The following is a 12,843-nucleotide window of genomic DNA, read 5'->3' on the forward strand; positions in this document are numbered from 1 at the left end:
GAACATGACAATGAGTTCACTGTACTAAAATGGCCCCCACAGTCACCAGATCTCAACCCAATAGAGCATCTTTGGGATGTGGTGGAACGGGAGCTTCGTGCCCTGGATGTGCATCCCACAAATCTCCATCAACTGCAAGATGCTATCCTATCAAAATGGGCCAACATTTCTAAAGAATGCTTTCAGCACCTTGTTGAATCAATGCCACGTAGAATTAAGGCAGTTCTGAAGGTGAAAGGGGGTCAAACACAGTATTAGTATGGTGTTCCTAATAATCCTTTAGGTGAGTGTGTATGTATATATATATATATATATCTCCTTATATACAAAGAGTATCTGCACTTTTTTGTCTTCCACTTCAAGCACTGCAAACACATTACGCCCATAGGCTGTCATTGGAAAATAGCAACCGTGTGTCAGAGAAATGGCAGCAGGGCAACAGATGCCAAGACAGGATTGGTCAGAAGCGCTTGTAAGGCAGGGCTTAGCGAAGGGTCAGTTGAGAGATATATATAGTCATAATTAAAAAATTCTGTGGTAGGCCAGCTTTATGACGAAAGGATGTATTTAAAAACACCAAAAAAAAAAAAAAAAAAAAAAGTTTCAAAAATGCTAAGTCAAGAAACAAGACACTTGCTAAATTCATCAGCCATCTTGAAAGGTTCTACAATCCCGTAAACATTAGAATGCGTCACGCCTCTTTACGGGCACCATGAAAACATTCATTGTGAATCACTCCAGTAAAAAATATTTTTCTAAAGTGTTCCTTCACTTTTTTGATGTCAGCTGAAAGGATCAACGTTAATATACAAAAATCATACAATAGCATTCAAACAACATGTGGCAAACAACCACACTCAACAGGATATCAGTGCCTGTATGTCCAAGGAATTTATATAGAAAGAAAACCTTTTTTGATGTTGTTTTTGGAGAGCTATACTGTTTTTCCAAGTCTATTTAGAGGGGTTTCCTTGATTTAACAAGACAAAGAATGTTTATTGGCAAACCTTTAGGGCTAACCTATGCTCCTTGACCCAAAATAAACACCTTTTAAATGGCAGGGACACCAGACTGCACAATGAAAAACATACTGCACATATTATCTGGTTTCAAAACATTGGGTCAGCTAATTTTTGCTAAGCTAAATGATGTCAACATCAGACTTAATATGTGGCAGAGCAAGTTTTCTCAGAGCCATTTGGTAACAATTTCAGCTGGTAGACGTGGTAAGGGGTATATGCCCTGAACACATCATTAACCTGATTAGCAACACATCACCACCCTGGGACATTAGCTGATAAACAGGACTTTTAGTGGGGGCACCCTGCTAAAAATACACTACAAAACACTTTTTTTTTCCTTTCCTTTAATCACCTCTGTCTCCCAAATGTGCTGTTCTTTTTACCTACATCCAAAACAGAGGTTGCAAATCAGTTTGTACAATGTGCGAGCAAAATGTAGAAACAACACATACAAATCACATCATGAAACCACAAACACCTGAAAGAGCAATGACTGGAAAATATCTTGTGTGCTCTCAGATTATGCATATTAAGACAATGCATAAAGTCATGTAAATGCATTACAAATGTGTTCTTTTATTGGGGTGAGTTCACAAATGGTTTTAAGCAAAATCATAGACTTTTGCCCGTTACCCAGAGTTTGCACTGCACGGAAAGTTACCAGCATTCTTGCCAGCTTACATGATGTGCACAATTTTGTGCACATGACTGTTTAGCTTTTGACAAAATGCAGAGAATAATTTTATTATTTTAAAATGTCATGAATCCTGCATTGTTACATTTGCCAAATAGTTCAGCATTTTAGCAAACTCAAATTCCCATCCTAAAAGGAATATTTCAGGTAATGACATATGGCATGATGTTGATTACCACAAAAAATTATTTTGACTTGTCCCTCCTTTTCGTAAAAAAACCCCCAAAAACAATTGAGTTACAGTGAGGCACTTACAAGGGAAGTGAATGTGGCCAATCCATAAATGTTAAAATACTTCGTTTCAAAAGTATTACCACAAGATGTAAACAATAGGCTTGGTAATTTTGTGATAAAATTGTTACAAACCCTTTTGTGTAGTTCTAGCCAGTTTGACAACTTTGTTGCAATGATGATAAAATGGTGTAAACCCTTAAACGGGGACTTATTTTTATTTTAAAAATAAATTATAAGCTCCAAAAATTGCTCAACTCACTTCCACTGTAAGTGACTCACGAGTTGAAAATATTTATACAGAATATACATATATATATATATATTTTTGTGGTAACATTATGCCACAAATGCTGTTGATTGAGCTGTATTGAACCCGGAATAAGTCCCATCCTAAATTTTTACCTCATTGAATATCCTGTTTTGCTCAGAATTGTGACATTACACAAACAAAATGGGTTGTGAATGTCATTTTATAATGATTTTTAAGTTCAGATTCTTAGTTTATAACAGAAAAAAGACAGCCACCAAAGGTTTAATCTTTACGATTTTATTAAAATAACTTGTGGAATTTACCATCAGAGGTTACCATCACAAACATGATTGTTTTCTAATAAAAAAGTAAACAAAAACAAAAGTAAAAGCTTAAGAGCCTAGGTAACAGGATTTTTTTGTTGTTGTTTTTACCTTTTTGCAGTCTGGTGATGGGGGAAAAGGGGAAAATCAATTCACAACAAAAAGGTAAGAGAAAGGAATAAAAAGTTCACATGTTGTAAAAATACATTTCCCAACTTCAACGTTACACGCAGATCTATTAAAACATTCATTCTTTTGTTGTTAGGAGTCAGTGCGACAAACACGCAAAAAAGAAAGCAGAGGAGAAAGAGTGGTATTGAAAGGAATATATCACAGAGAAAGACACTCACTGTTGAAGCATTTCAGAGAGAGCTAGAACAGGATCTTCATTCTGATGGAGGAAGGTTATGACTAACGGCTGAAGGATATGTGTATATATTAAAACCCTGAGAGAGAAACTAACAAGCTCCAAGTCCATATCTTTCCTCTCCAGCCTTCCTTCATGGACTAGACTTAGCCAAAGCTTTGTCCCACTGCAAAGATTAGCATGTTCTGAAAGGGTCTTTCATAGTGCCTGAGCATTTCACACCTTAAAGTGAAAGCCATTTGTGTTCTCCAGAAATATGCATTAAGCACACAGAGAAACATATGGCTAAAGAAAACAGCTTCCTCTCTCTTGCATGCGTGTTTGTGGGGGTAAGAGTAGAGGTTGAGGGGTATGTGTGTAGGGGGAAGAGAAAGAATAGAAGAAACTCACCAAGCCCACCACAATCTATAACATTAAGGCAGCGAGGGAACTACATGCCAACTACGCTCTTAAGATGGCAGGGGATTTCAAACAAGAGGGATTCCTGGATGCTGAATCACAAGAAAGGGCTAAGGTATTGAACAATACTCATCTTGAAATGTTTCAATACAACATGTTGAACACTGAATGACACAAACAAGGCCAGAATTAGAATTTCTTGGTTTTAACACATAATGCACATCTCATATCATAGCTGGATGACGTTGACGGCAAAGAAACGCAACGATAATGCTAGAAGAAACTTTTTTTAAAAATGCAACGGCAATCAAAAAACGTAGCACAGAAATTTACAGAGCAGCTCTAAAGGGGTGTCACTTAAGTCTAGGAAAGTTGCATGTTACTCAAAACAACACCAAAATGTGGCAAATCAGGAACAAGGGGAGGGGCCTAAAAGGTACAACTATGTAGAAATATTTTTCGGTCTTATCATGCATTATTTCGTGAGTACTGACTATCAAGGATGACCATCTGGGGATACTTACAACAACATCAGGTACATAGAATGAACTGTTGGTAGGCAGCGAAGATTCACCCAAAATCTATACTGAAATATTGGTTTATTAGTGTACCATTTACCAAATTTTGCACCCCCCCTTCTCCATTTATTAGCATAGCCCTCAATGAGGACATGAAACTGTGCTCCTTTGTACAGAAAATGTAAAAACAAATCACAGATCAAGAACGTTCAAAAGCTAAAGCCTGAGATTTTTCTAATGAAATAATATATAGACCCTAAGCTTAGAGAGAGGGGGGAAAAGCTTATGTAATTTGTGTATAACTGATGTACAGGATAAGGAGTCACACGCCGCCACATACATGCAGACACATACACACCCCCTAAGAAATAAGAACATATGGCCTAAAAAAGCTGTACAAAGAAAAAGATTTAAGCATACATTCAATATCTGTTACTGAGGTACTAGAAAGGCCTTGCTCTTCACGCAGAACGGTATCCCGTGACACACTCAAGCTTGGGGATGGCCTACCTTCTTTGGAAAGCAACCAGCTTTTATGTGACCTAGCTTATTACATTCTTTCCACCTTATCTTGTGTGCTCTTAAGAGTCATCTAATGGTCAAACATCTCTTTCATATGCTGATACAGAAGAAAATGCCTCTCGGTGACCATAGGGTATGTCTGCTGAAAAGTGTGGCATAGAATCGCCATATCACCCATCCAGATAATATACAAGTCTCAAGACTATGAGCCATGGATAGAGCAGCCCTAGCGGTCAGATTTCCTGCTAAATCATCAGCTATAAACACAATGTTGGCCGTCCATGCAACCATTGGCCATTTAATGGTGAGCTGGGATTAAATAATTAGCCAAAACTATAAGAAGAAAGTTAATAGGCAGTGAGCTGGCCACATATACGTGGAGAAAGCAAGCCGTCGCCTTCTGCTGGCTAAATCATATTAACGCAGCCTCCAGATCACAGTTTAGGCTTAAAATCAGCAGAATAAGCCCTAGCCTAAATCTTTGCATTTGTATACTAGGCCTGTATGAAAATGTGTTGGTGGGTTGAGACAGTGAGTTAAAAAGATTTAAGTGCCTTGTGGAAGATACTGAGGAGGAAGGACAGGGCTGGTGTGCTACACAGTGTCTTCATGGGAAGACATGGAGGGTTGAAAGGACGAGTGGAGATATGAAGGGTGGAGGAGGATGGCGCCTCGCTGTGTCACAAAGAGAAGGCCTAATCGAAAGGAGGCACAAGGAGAAAGTACAGCAAGAGACAAGATATGGAAAACAAGGCAAATATTCTTTGACTTAAAATGGCTAAGAATAAAAAAGGTGCCTATATTTTCAGCTTTGCTATGGTGGATCTCAGTATGAGTCAAGCGGAAGTCAATGTTGTACACACATTGCAAAAGGGCATTTTTTTGGAGGGGGGGGGGGGTGTTAAGGTATGTAACAAATCTTTATCTTTGTCCAACAGAACTGCAGAATTCTTTTTTTTTAACACCAGCAATGTTACACAACGTGACTTTGAATATGGCTTTGTTTGAAAGTTTTACTTATGAACTAAATGTGAGCTGGGTCCCTTAAAAGCAATTCTACATCATCAAGCTGTTTACAAAGCAACACAAGGGGCTACAAAAAGTGTAAATTGTCCATCACACGACCATGGAATTTCACTTATGCTGTTTCAGTGATACTTATGCTGACCTCAGTCTTTATGGTCGCTGTAAATCTTGTGACTTAAAGCGAGCACATGATCAGACCAACCCCAAACAGCTCTGGGGTATGGTTGGGGGATGAAGCTCTCATGTTTTCTGCAAACATCTTTCTGAGAAAAATGGAGTAAGGACAATTCTAGAAGACGCCTTCCACATGAAGGAATAAGAGTGAGAGGAACGCAAAACATCAGCCCTTCCCATGGACTGAGTAACTCTTAGCCACGGGCTAGTCATTAGGCCTTGATCTCAATTATTGAACCCCAGCTGGGAAATAAACACTGATGGCTGTTGTAACCGTGGCTAGAAGAATATAATCAAAGACGTAAGCCAGCTGTTGCTTTGTTTCAATGATCAAACGTTTTGCTAAAACAGGACAGGTTGAGAAGGTTTGACACATGTATACTTGATAGGAGAATGGGAGGGATGAAGGAAAAAAAAAAAAAGGTCCATGAAAATTAAAGAAACACTACTCAGAAACAAACTCCAACTAGTCCAGAGTAGATACAAAAGCAAAGAAACTTGTAGCTTAGAGAGAGTATCAACCCAATTCTTGAATCATTGAGAGAAGTTATTGCTTACTGCCAAAGTGAGAAACAGAATACAGCGAGTGGAAATGAGGGGGTAAGTTGAGGGGTAGAGTTTCGAGTGGGTCACTCCTGGGTTCTGCTGATCAGTGGTGGCCTGAGGTCACATCCAAAAGCAGGGCTGTCAACCTCGGTCGACCCCTAGGTAAGGTGAAAGGGCATCGATCAGGGCAATGTTGGAATGTGCTGGGATGCTATTGGTCGGAAGGGATGTCTCTGTCAGCCTCTGCCTTGGAAGGTTGCCCAGGTGATGGGGTATGAGGAGGGTGAGAGACAGGGGCAATGGCATGGGCCAGGGGCAGAGATCCAGCTACAATGCCCTCTACTCCAGCCCCGGCTCCAGGCAGACCACCCGCTGCAACACCAATCAGCCCTGCAGGGAACCTGTATGTGTGTATATATATATATATATAAAAAATGAAATAAAAAAAAACAAGGATCACAGTTTTACTAATCAAATAAGCTGAAATACTGAGGGAAAAACAGAAAGAACGGCAGATTTTGCTGTGAATAGTGACAGGCTTGAGGTATAATCACCTATAGGCTGAAGCTCCGTTAAGTTCAGAGTGCACAGTGGAAGCTTCCATAGACGGCCACTGAGACGCCGACATCAAATACTCCTTATTAACACAATTCTTCAGACTGTCTGGGATACGGCCTGCAATTACACAGAGCACTTACAATTACTACAAAAACATCAGAAGACAAACAATATAGTAGATCAACCATAGCCTATTAATTAGAACTATTCAATGTCATGTATATGCACAAATATTTTACAATTATTAGGGGGTGTTTCGATTCATTCATCTCACGATTCAGATCTCGATACTGAACTCGTGGTTAGGTTTGCATAACTTTAAACATGAATCAATAAAAATTAAGATTGAACTTATTATTTTGATTATTATTATTACTATAAAGAAAAATCCAGAAAAGTTCCTATGCTTTAAAATTTAGCTAAAAGCACTGTTCTTAAAAGTGCTAAATGATCAGATATACTGCGACTAAAAATCAGACCAGAACAGGGCAATTGTGACACAAAATTGAAATATTAGCTAATAATTCTGCTTAATGGAAATACATAATTATTTTAGATACATATGCTGCTTACACACTGACAAAATACATTTAAAATATTTGTAATTAAAATTGTATTTTGCTAAAATAATATCGTCTCTGATAACATCTAAATATTCTTTAAATAAAACATTTAAATGGAAGAGCATGTGCTTATCCAGTTAAATAATGATCATTTACTGATGAAAACCATCCATGACATTTAACATTAGGATTATACTCCCCATTGCATTATCAAAATATTCAGCATTATTCAGTATATAGAATAGAAACGTAAATTTTCTCTAGCAGAGTCAGAGCAGATCAAATTGACATTCGATCACTCGCACTGAAAAGACGCATCTCTACCACTCCTGGTTTCAGTTTCTGCCGTACTCATCGCACAACACCTATGTCTGCTTGTAAAATAATTGTATTTTAGAGCTCATTGTGTGCAATGAAGCGATTTCCATTTGTATGTCCACATTACTTGGGCTCAAGATGTTGCACGTATTGGATAAAACAGACACTACATTAATATAAAATGTTAGTTTTTTTAAACGTCCCAGGTCCACGATGCGCATGGTTAAATTTTTTAATTGCATTGTATCATGCCACAATAAATGGTTACACCCCTAACCATTATCCCACAATAAAATTCAGAGCTTAAGGATTTTTTTAAATGAATACGCCACATACAGTCCTAAGGTGTTACAGCGATAACTGGTAGCAAATAAAGTAATAAACAAAAATAAGAGACATATGACAAATAATTTCTCCAATAGACATATGTTTAAATACATTTTTATTTTAATCAGAAATAATAAAGATGAGCAAGTAATACTTTCAGCAGTAATCTGTCATCTTGACCATAAAGTGTCTAATATTTTCTATGATCTGTTGGCATTCAAAGCTTCATTTTAACATTGACTTCTTTATTTCCCAATATTAAAAGTAATCAAATGCCCATCTCCAATGTTTTGTCATTCTAATTTTATGCAACATATAATTGTTTAGACATAGTTGGCAACACTTCGGAATAACCAATAAACTAAAAAAAAAAAAAAAATGCTTATCCAATGACATTCTGCACTAGAGCATTTTAGCTAACAGATTTTTAGCAGTAATGTTTATATGCAGGAACTCAGCAGGCACAGACTGATAATCAACACCAGGGCATTTTCTGACCTGTAATGGCTCTGCGCACCTCCCTTGCTGCCTCTTCTCTTGCCTCAATGGAGGCCTGTTCACTATACCAGGATGTGTGTGGGGTACAGATAAGATTTGGGGCATCCTTCAGAGGGCCCTGAGAGAAGCTGATGCAGAAATAATGTTATTTTTCAAAATAATATACAGAAATATCTGGGGCTGCAAGATTTATGGAATTGAAATATCACAAATGTACATAATTGCAAGGGCTTGCATTAATGGAATGATTTTAATAAAATACCATTTATGATAACACGGATAACAGAATAGACACTGTGTGTGTGCATGCAGTGTGCATACGCGCACGCCAGTGAGTCTTCCACTTCTTTTTACCCTTTCTGTTGAGATGAGCTCACTGCACGTAACAACGAACAGGGCAAGGCGATACAATTCACGTGAAGGTAAATATTCACAACTGAATTTTCTTTACTAGAGAATTAAATGGAAAAGTCTGTTTGTTTCCCTTCAAAATCTTTATTGAAATTTTATGCAGATATATATATATATATATATGCACACACATACACAGTATCTCACAAAAGTGAGTACACCCCTCACAATATTGTAAATATTGGATTATATCTTTTCATGTGACAACACTGAAGAAATGACACTTGGCTATAAGTAGTGAGTGTACAGCTTGTATAACAGTGTAAATTTGCTTTCCGCTCAAAATAACTCAACGCACAGCCATTAATGTCTAAACCACTGGCAACAAAAGAGAGTACACCCCTAAGTGAAACTGTCCAAATAAGTAAAAAGTACTTGCATCACTTATTTGGCAATATTTCGATTTTAAACCAGACGCAAAAGGCGAGCCAGAGGATATCACACAGGCAATTTTCAAACTTTGCCCGAGAGTTGTGCCGGTAAAGGAGTTTCAAATAATAAATCTACACATTTGCATGCCCACTACCCTGCTGATGCTGCTAAGCTAGCACCAAGAGAAGCTGTGGTCAGAGAGATCGAAGTCAGCCATCTATAATCGGAGCATTTGCAAAAACCACCAAGTACAAACTAAACAGTGAATGTGGGCCCAGTGCACAGCAGCTGTCTCCAAGAATATCGCAAAGTCAACATACAGTTGAGAAGGCAAGTTTTAGAGAACTACTCCAAACCTTTGACAAACAGTACCAGTTGCCGGGGCGCAAGTACTTCACCAACACTGCTATAGATTGTTACTACTCACTTAAGATTTGAAAGTGGCTGACTTTGTTGCTTGATCACAGACATATGGTCAAGCATAAACATGACCCCATACATGTCTGTGACATGTCCATTATATTTTGGAGGATTGGAAAATGGAGGCAAAATGTCTCGAAACGACATTCATCCCAGAGAACCACACTGCAGAGGGGTATCATATAATTTTTAATCATATAATAATTACAGCAATTTGTTATTACATTGTTATTAGTATTATTATTAGTAGTATCATTACCATTTTATGTTAATGTGCTATGCAAAGAAAACAACTTTGACGAATGATGATGCTGTTTTCGCCATGGCTCAAACAACAACTGTATAAGAATGATGTGTCTTTTTTATAACAAGCACTCTTGACATAATTTGTGAATATAGGTCTATCACCTTGCAATTTAATTTTGATGTGGGATGTAGTTTTGTAGTCGGTTTTTAAAACAGTTTCAAGATTTCATTTTTATAATCCTCAGACACGTGTGTTGGTGTCGCAAGTGTCGGTTATATGCAGTGATGTCGATGTGAAAATATATCAGGGCAAATTAACTGAAACATTAATTTGATAATAATAATAGCCTAATAATAATAAATTAATAGGAAAACGAGCCAAATATCGTCTTGATATCGTCAAAGGCATCAGCTATTGGCAATATCTCTGACTATCGTCGATCCCTGATATCATCGTCTATAGGCACAACCCTAGACCTACTAAGTACTGGGAATTGGGCATTCCAAATTGGGAGAAAAGGGAATAAAATTGATAAAAATAAAATACTGCTGTGCAAAAAACATAGCAGTATTTTTTGACAATGTAAAGTGTTTTCCTAGAAGCTCCAATTTAAAAGTACACATTTAAAAAATATACAATAAATTATGCAAAAAGTTATAAATAGTTTGAAAGAAGCCATAAATAATAAAAGGAACAAAGAGCATGATTTCAAAAGAACTATAAAATAAAAGACCATTCATATCAATCAATTGTTTAAGCTATTAATAATACAAATGGGTAGTGATAAGCATTGAGCAATGTTTAGGTTGCATTTAGCAGTCTTTGAGTCTGTGGTTAGAAGCTATTCCATAGCTGGTTGTTTTTTGCCTAAATACTTCTAAACCGTTTCCCAGATAGTAAAAGGCAAAATAGGCAATAACTGGGGTGGCTGGGATCTTTCAGAATTGACCTTGCCTTACCAAGACATCTGTCTGAATATAGATGATGTCCTGGATACTCCGTAGTTCATGGCTAATAATGGACTGTGCTGTCTTTACTACCCTCTGCAAGTTCTTGCAGTCTGATACAGTTTCCGTACCAAGCAGTGATGCAGCTGATAAGGATACTCTCAATGGTGCATCTGTAGAATTATTTTCTACAGATGCACAAACTGCATCTAGGATTTCATTAAATTGACCTTTGTAGCCTCTATATAAAGCTTTCTTTTTTCTCTTCAGTTTTCTGTCTTGCTTTTGAAGAACCATCTAAATCAAGCAGTTCTGAAATTTGGCAACAACAAAAAAACGCTTAATTTGAATTAGGTTTTTTATTTTTTATTTGGAGCCCCGTATGTTTGTGATATTTGGAAAAGACCATTCTTTTTTCTCAAACTTTAGTACATTTGGGCAGTGATGGTTCTGCTGTGTCACACACTCCTATGAAGTCAGCACTGGATTACTGCATCATGTCGCATTATCCAACAATTTATCAGATATCACCGTTTTCCTCAGTATCATGCAGGTCTAGTAATAACTATGAGTCTTTCATAGAAAATTACTAAATTTACATAATACAATTATTTAATCTTCTCACTTGATGTTCAGTTTCACCAAGCTACACAATTCAGAGAATTAAGACATGTTAGAATAATAAAAGTAAACAGCGTTTCTCTTACCTAAAGGGCTCTGTCTCATGGACGTCCAGGGCTGCTCCCCGTATTCTTCCCTCTTTCAGAGCCTGGGCCAGAGCTTTCTCATCTATCAGACCTCCACGCGCACTGTTCACTAGGAAAGCGCCCTGACGCATCTGCAACACACATTGAACAAAATTAAAGAGTGAAAAACTCAATCTGCTCCAGTTTTTGCACAAAACTATGTGGACAGCCATTATATTGTTAGGGCATTTTCAAACTGGGTTTGTTTGCTGGAATCTAACCAGAGTTCACCAGGTCTTGACACATAGTACGACTTGGCTCCAGACATGGGTAGTAACATGCTACATTTACTCTGGAAAAATTAAAAGTGGGTGCTTTTTACTCACACTTAAGTAAATTTCAAATGAAAAAACTGTACTTTTACTTCGTTTCAATGGGCAGTGTTCCTGTCATTACATTACTAGGTTTAATTTTAATTAATGCATCATTTATTGAGAGATTATTGAATGGGACTTTTACGACAGCGGTTTAACATAGCTGCGAACTCAAGTGGAGTCCATTATTACTGCAGCATCAAGCTCTTCTAACTAAGTGAAACACTTCACTCCACACAGTGAAAAAAATTATAGATTTGTCATGCAATGCTTTCATTTAACACCAAGACAAGCAGATATTTCAAGATGAAAATTGCAGCTCCAACTTAAGACAGTACACTGAGGTAAGTTGCGGCTCTGATGATAACACAGGCTTTTCTGTGACATGGTGATGGTGATTTTAAGGGTGATTCTGTAAATATGGTCTTGTGACATCAGTTAAGAGTACATTTTAAATCTGAGCAGCAATATAAGTGTGCTTTGTCCCTCATGTCATAAGCAGTATTTATGCATTTAACCTGTGCCCTTGCGTGGGTACTGGAAACTATCGCAGCTACTTTGGGCTGATTAACAGTATAAATCCATGTAAATAATCAAGTTAAGTGTAAATGCCTTTTGCTCTGCCGAACGTGTAATTGTCAACAGGAGTGCGAACAAGCAGCATTTCTGTGAGTAATGCCCTTCGCAGACTGCGTACTCTGCATTTAGGGAGTGCTAGTACTGTGTACAGAACTAATGATCGAAACTATTTTGACACTGAAAACTGTAACTACACTAAACTAGCAACTAAAAGCTATGAAATAGTGAAAGTAGGCATTCATAAAACATGATCTTGCTTTGGTTTATATTTCAGCATTATATTTAATGTCCCTGTAGGGACATTGTTCACATTTTCACTGTAATAATTACTAGTGTGTTCCAAATCTCTCTTCTTATGGAAAAATTCATCCAGATCTGACAAGCGCCCTTAAAGGGAAAGTTCACCTAAAAATGAAAATTCTCTCAACATTTACTCACAAGTCAGCATACTCATAAAATCACAAGTCA

General features: G+C 37.5%; 1 protein-coding gene across 2 annotated transcripts in view; it reads right to left on the minus strand.

Moving 5' to 3' along the window:
* Nucleotides 1-2,487: 2,487 nt before the first annotated feature.
* The window catches only part of LOC127617032 (C-terminal-binding protein 1-like), a 37,658-nt gene continuing 27,302 nt past the window's right edge, over nt 2,488-12,843 (minus strand). For both annotated transcript variants that reach the window (XM_052088894.1, XM_052088895.1), the window contains 4 exons: nt 11,444-11,574; nt 8,340-8,467; nt 6,630-6,750; nt 2,488-6,476 (listed from right to left, as the gene is read on the minus strand). In XM_052088894.1, the coding sequence (XP_051944854.1) occupies nt 6,287-6,476; nt 6,630-6,750; nt 8,340-8,467; nt 11,444-11,574 (570 nt within the window). In that variant the 3' untranslated portion in view covers nt 2,488-6,286. The remainder of the gene's footprint in view (nt 6,477-6,629; nt 6,751-8,339; nt 8,468-11,443; nt 11,575-12,843) is intronic.

This window comes from Xyrauchen texanus, chromosome 23 (assembly GCF_025860055.1).
Source record: "Xyrauchen texanus isolate HMW12.3.18 chromosome 23, RBS_HiC_50CHRs, whole genome shotgun sequence".
NCBI classification, from domain to species: domain Eukaryota; kingdom Metazoa; phylum Chordata; class Actinopteri; order Cypriniformes; family Catostomidae; genus Xyrauchen; species Xyrauchen texanus.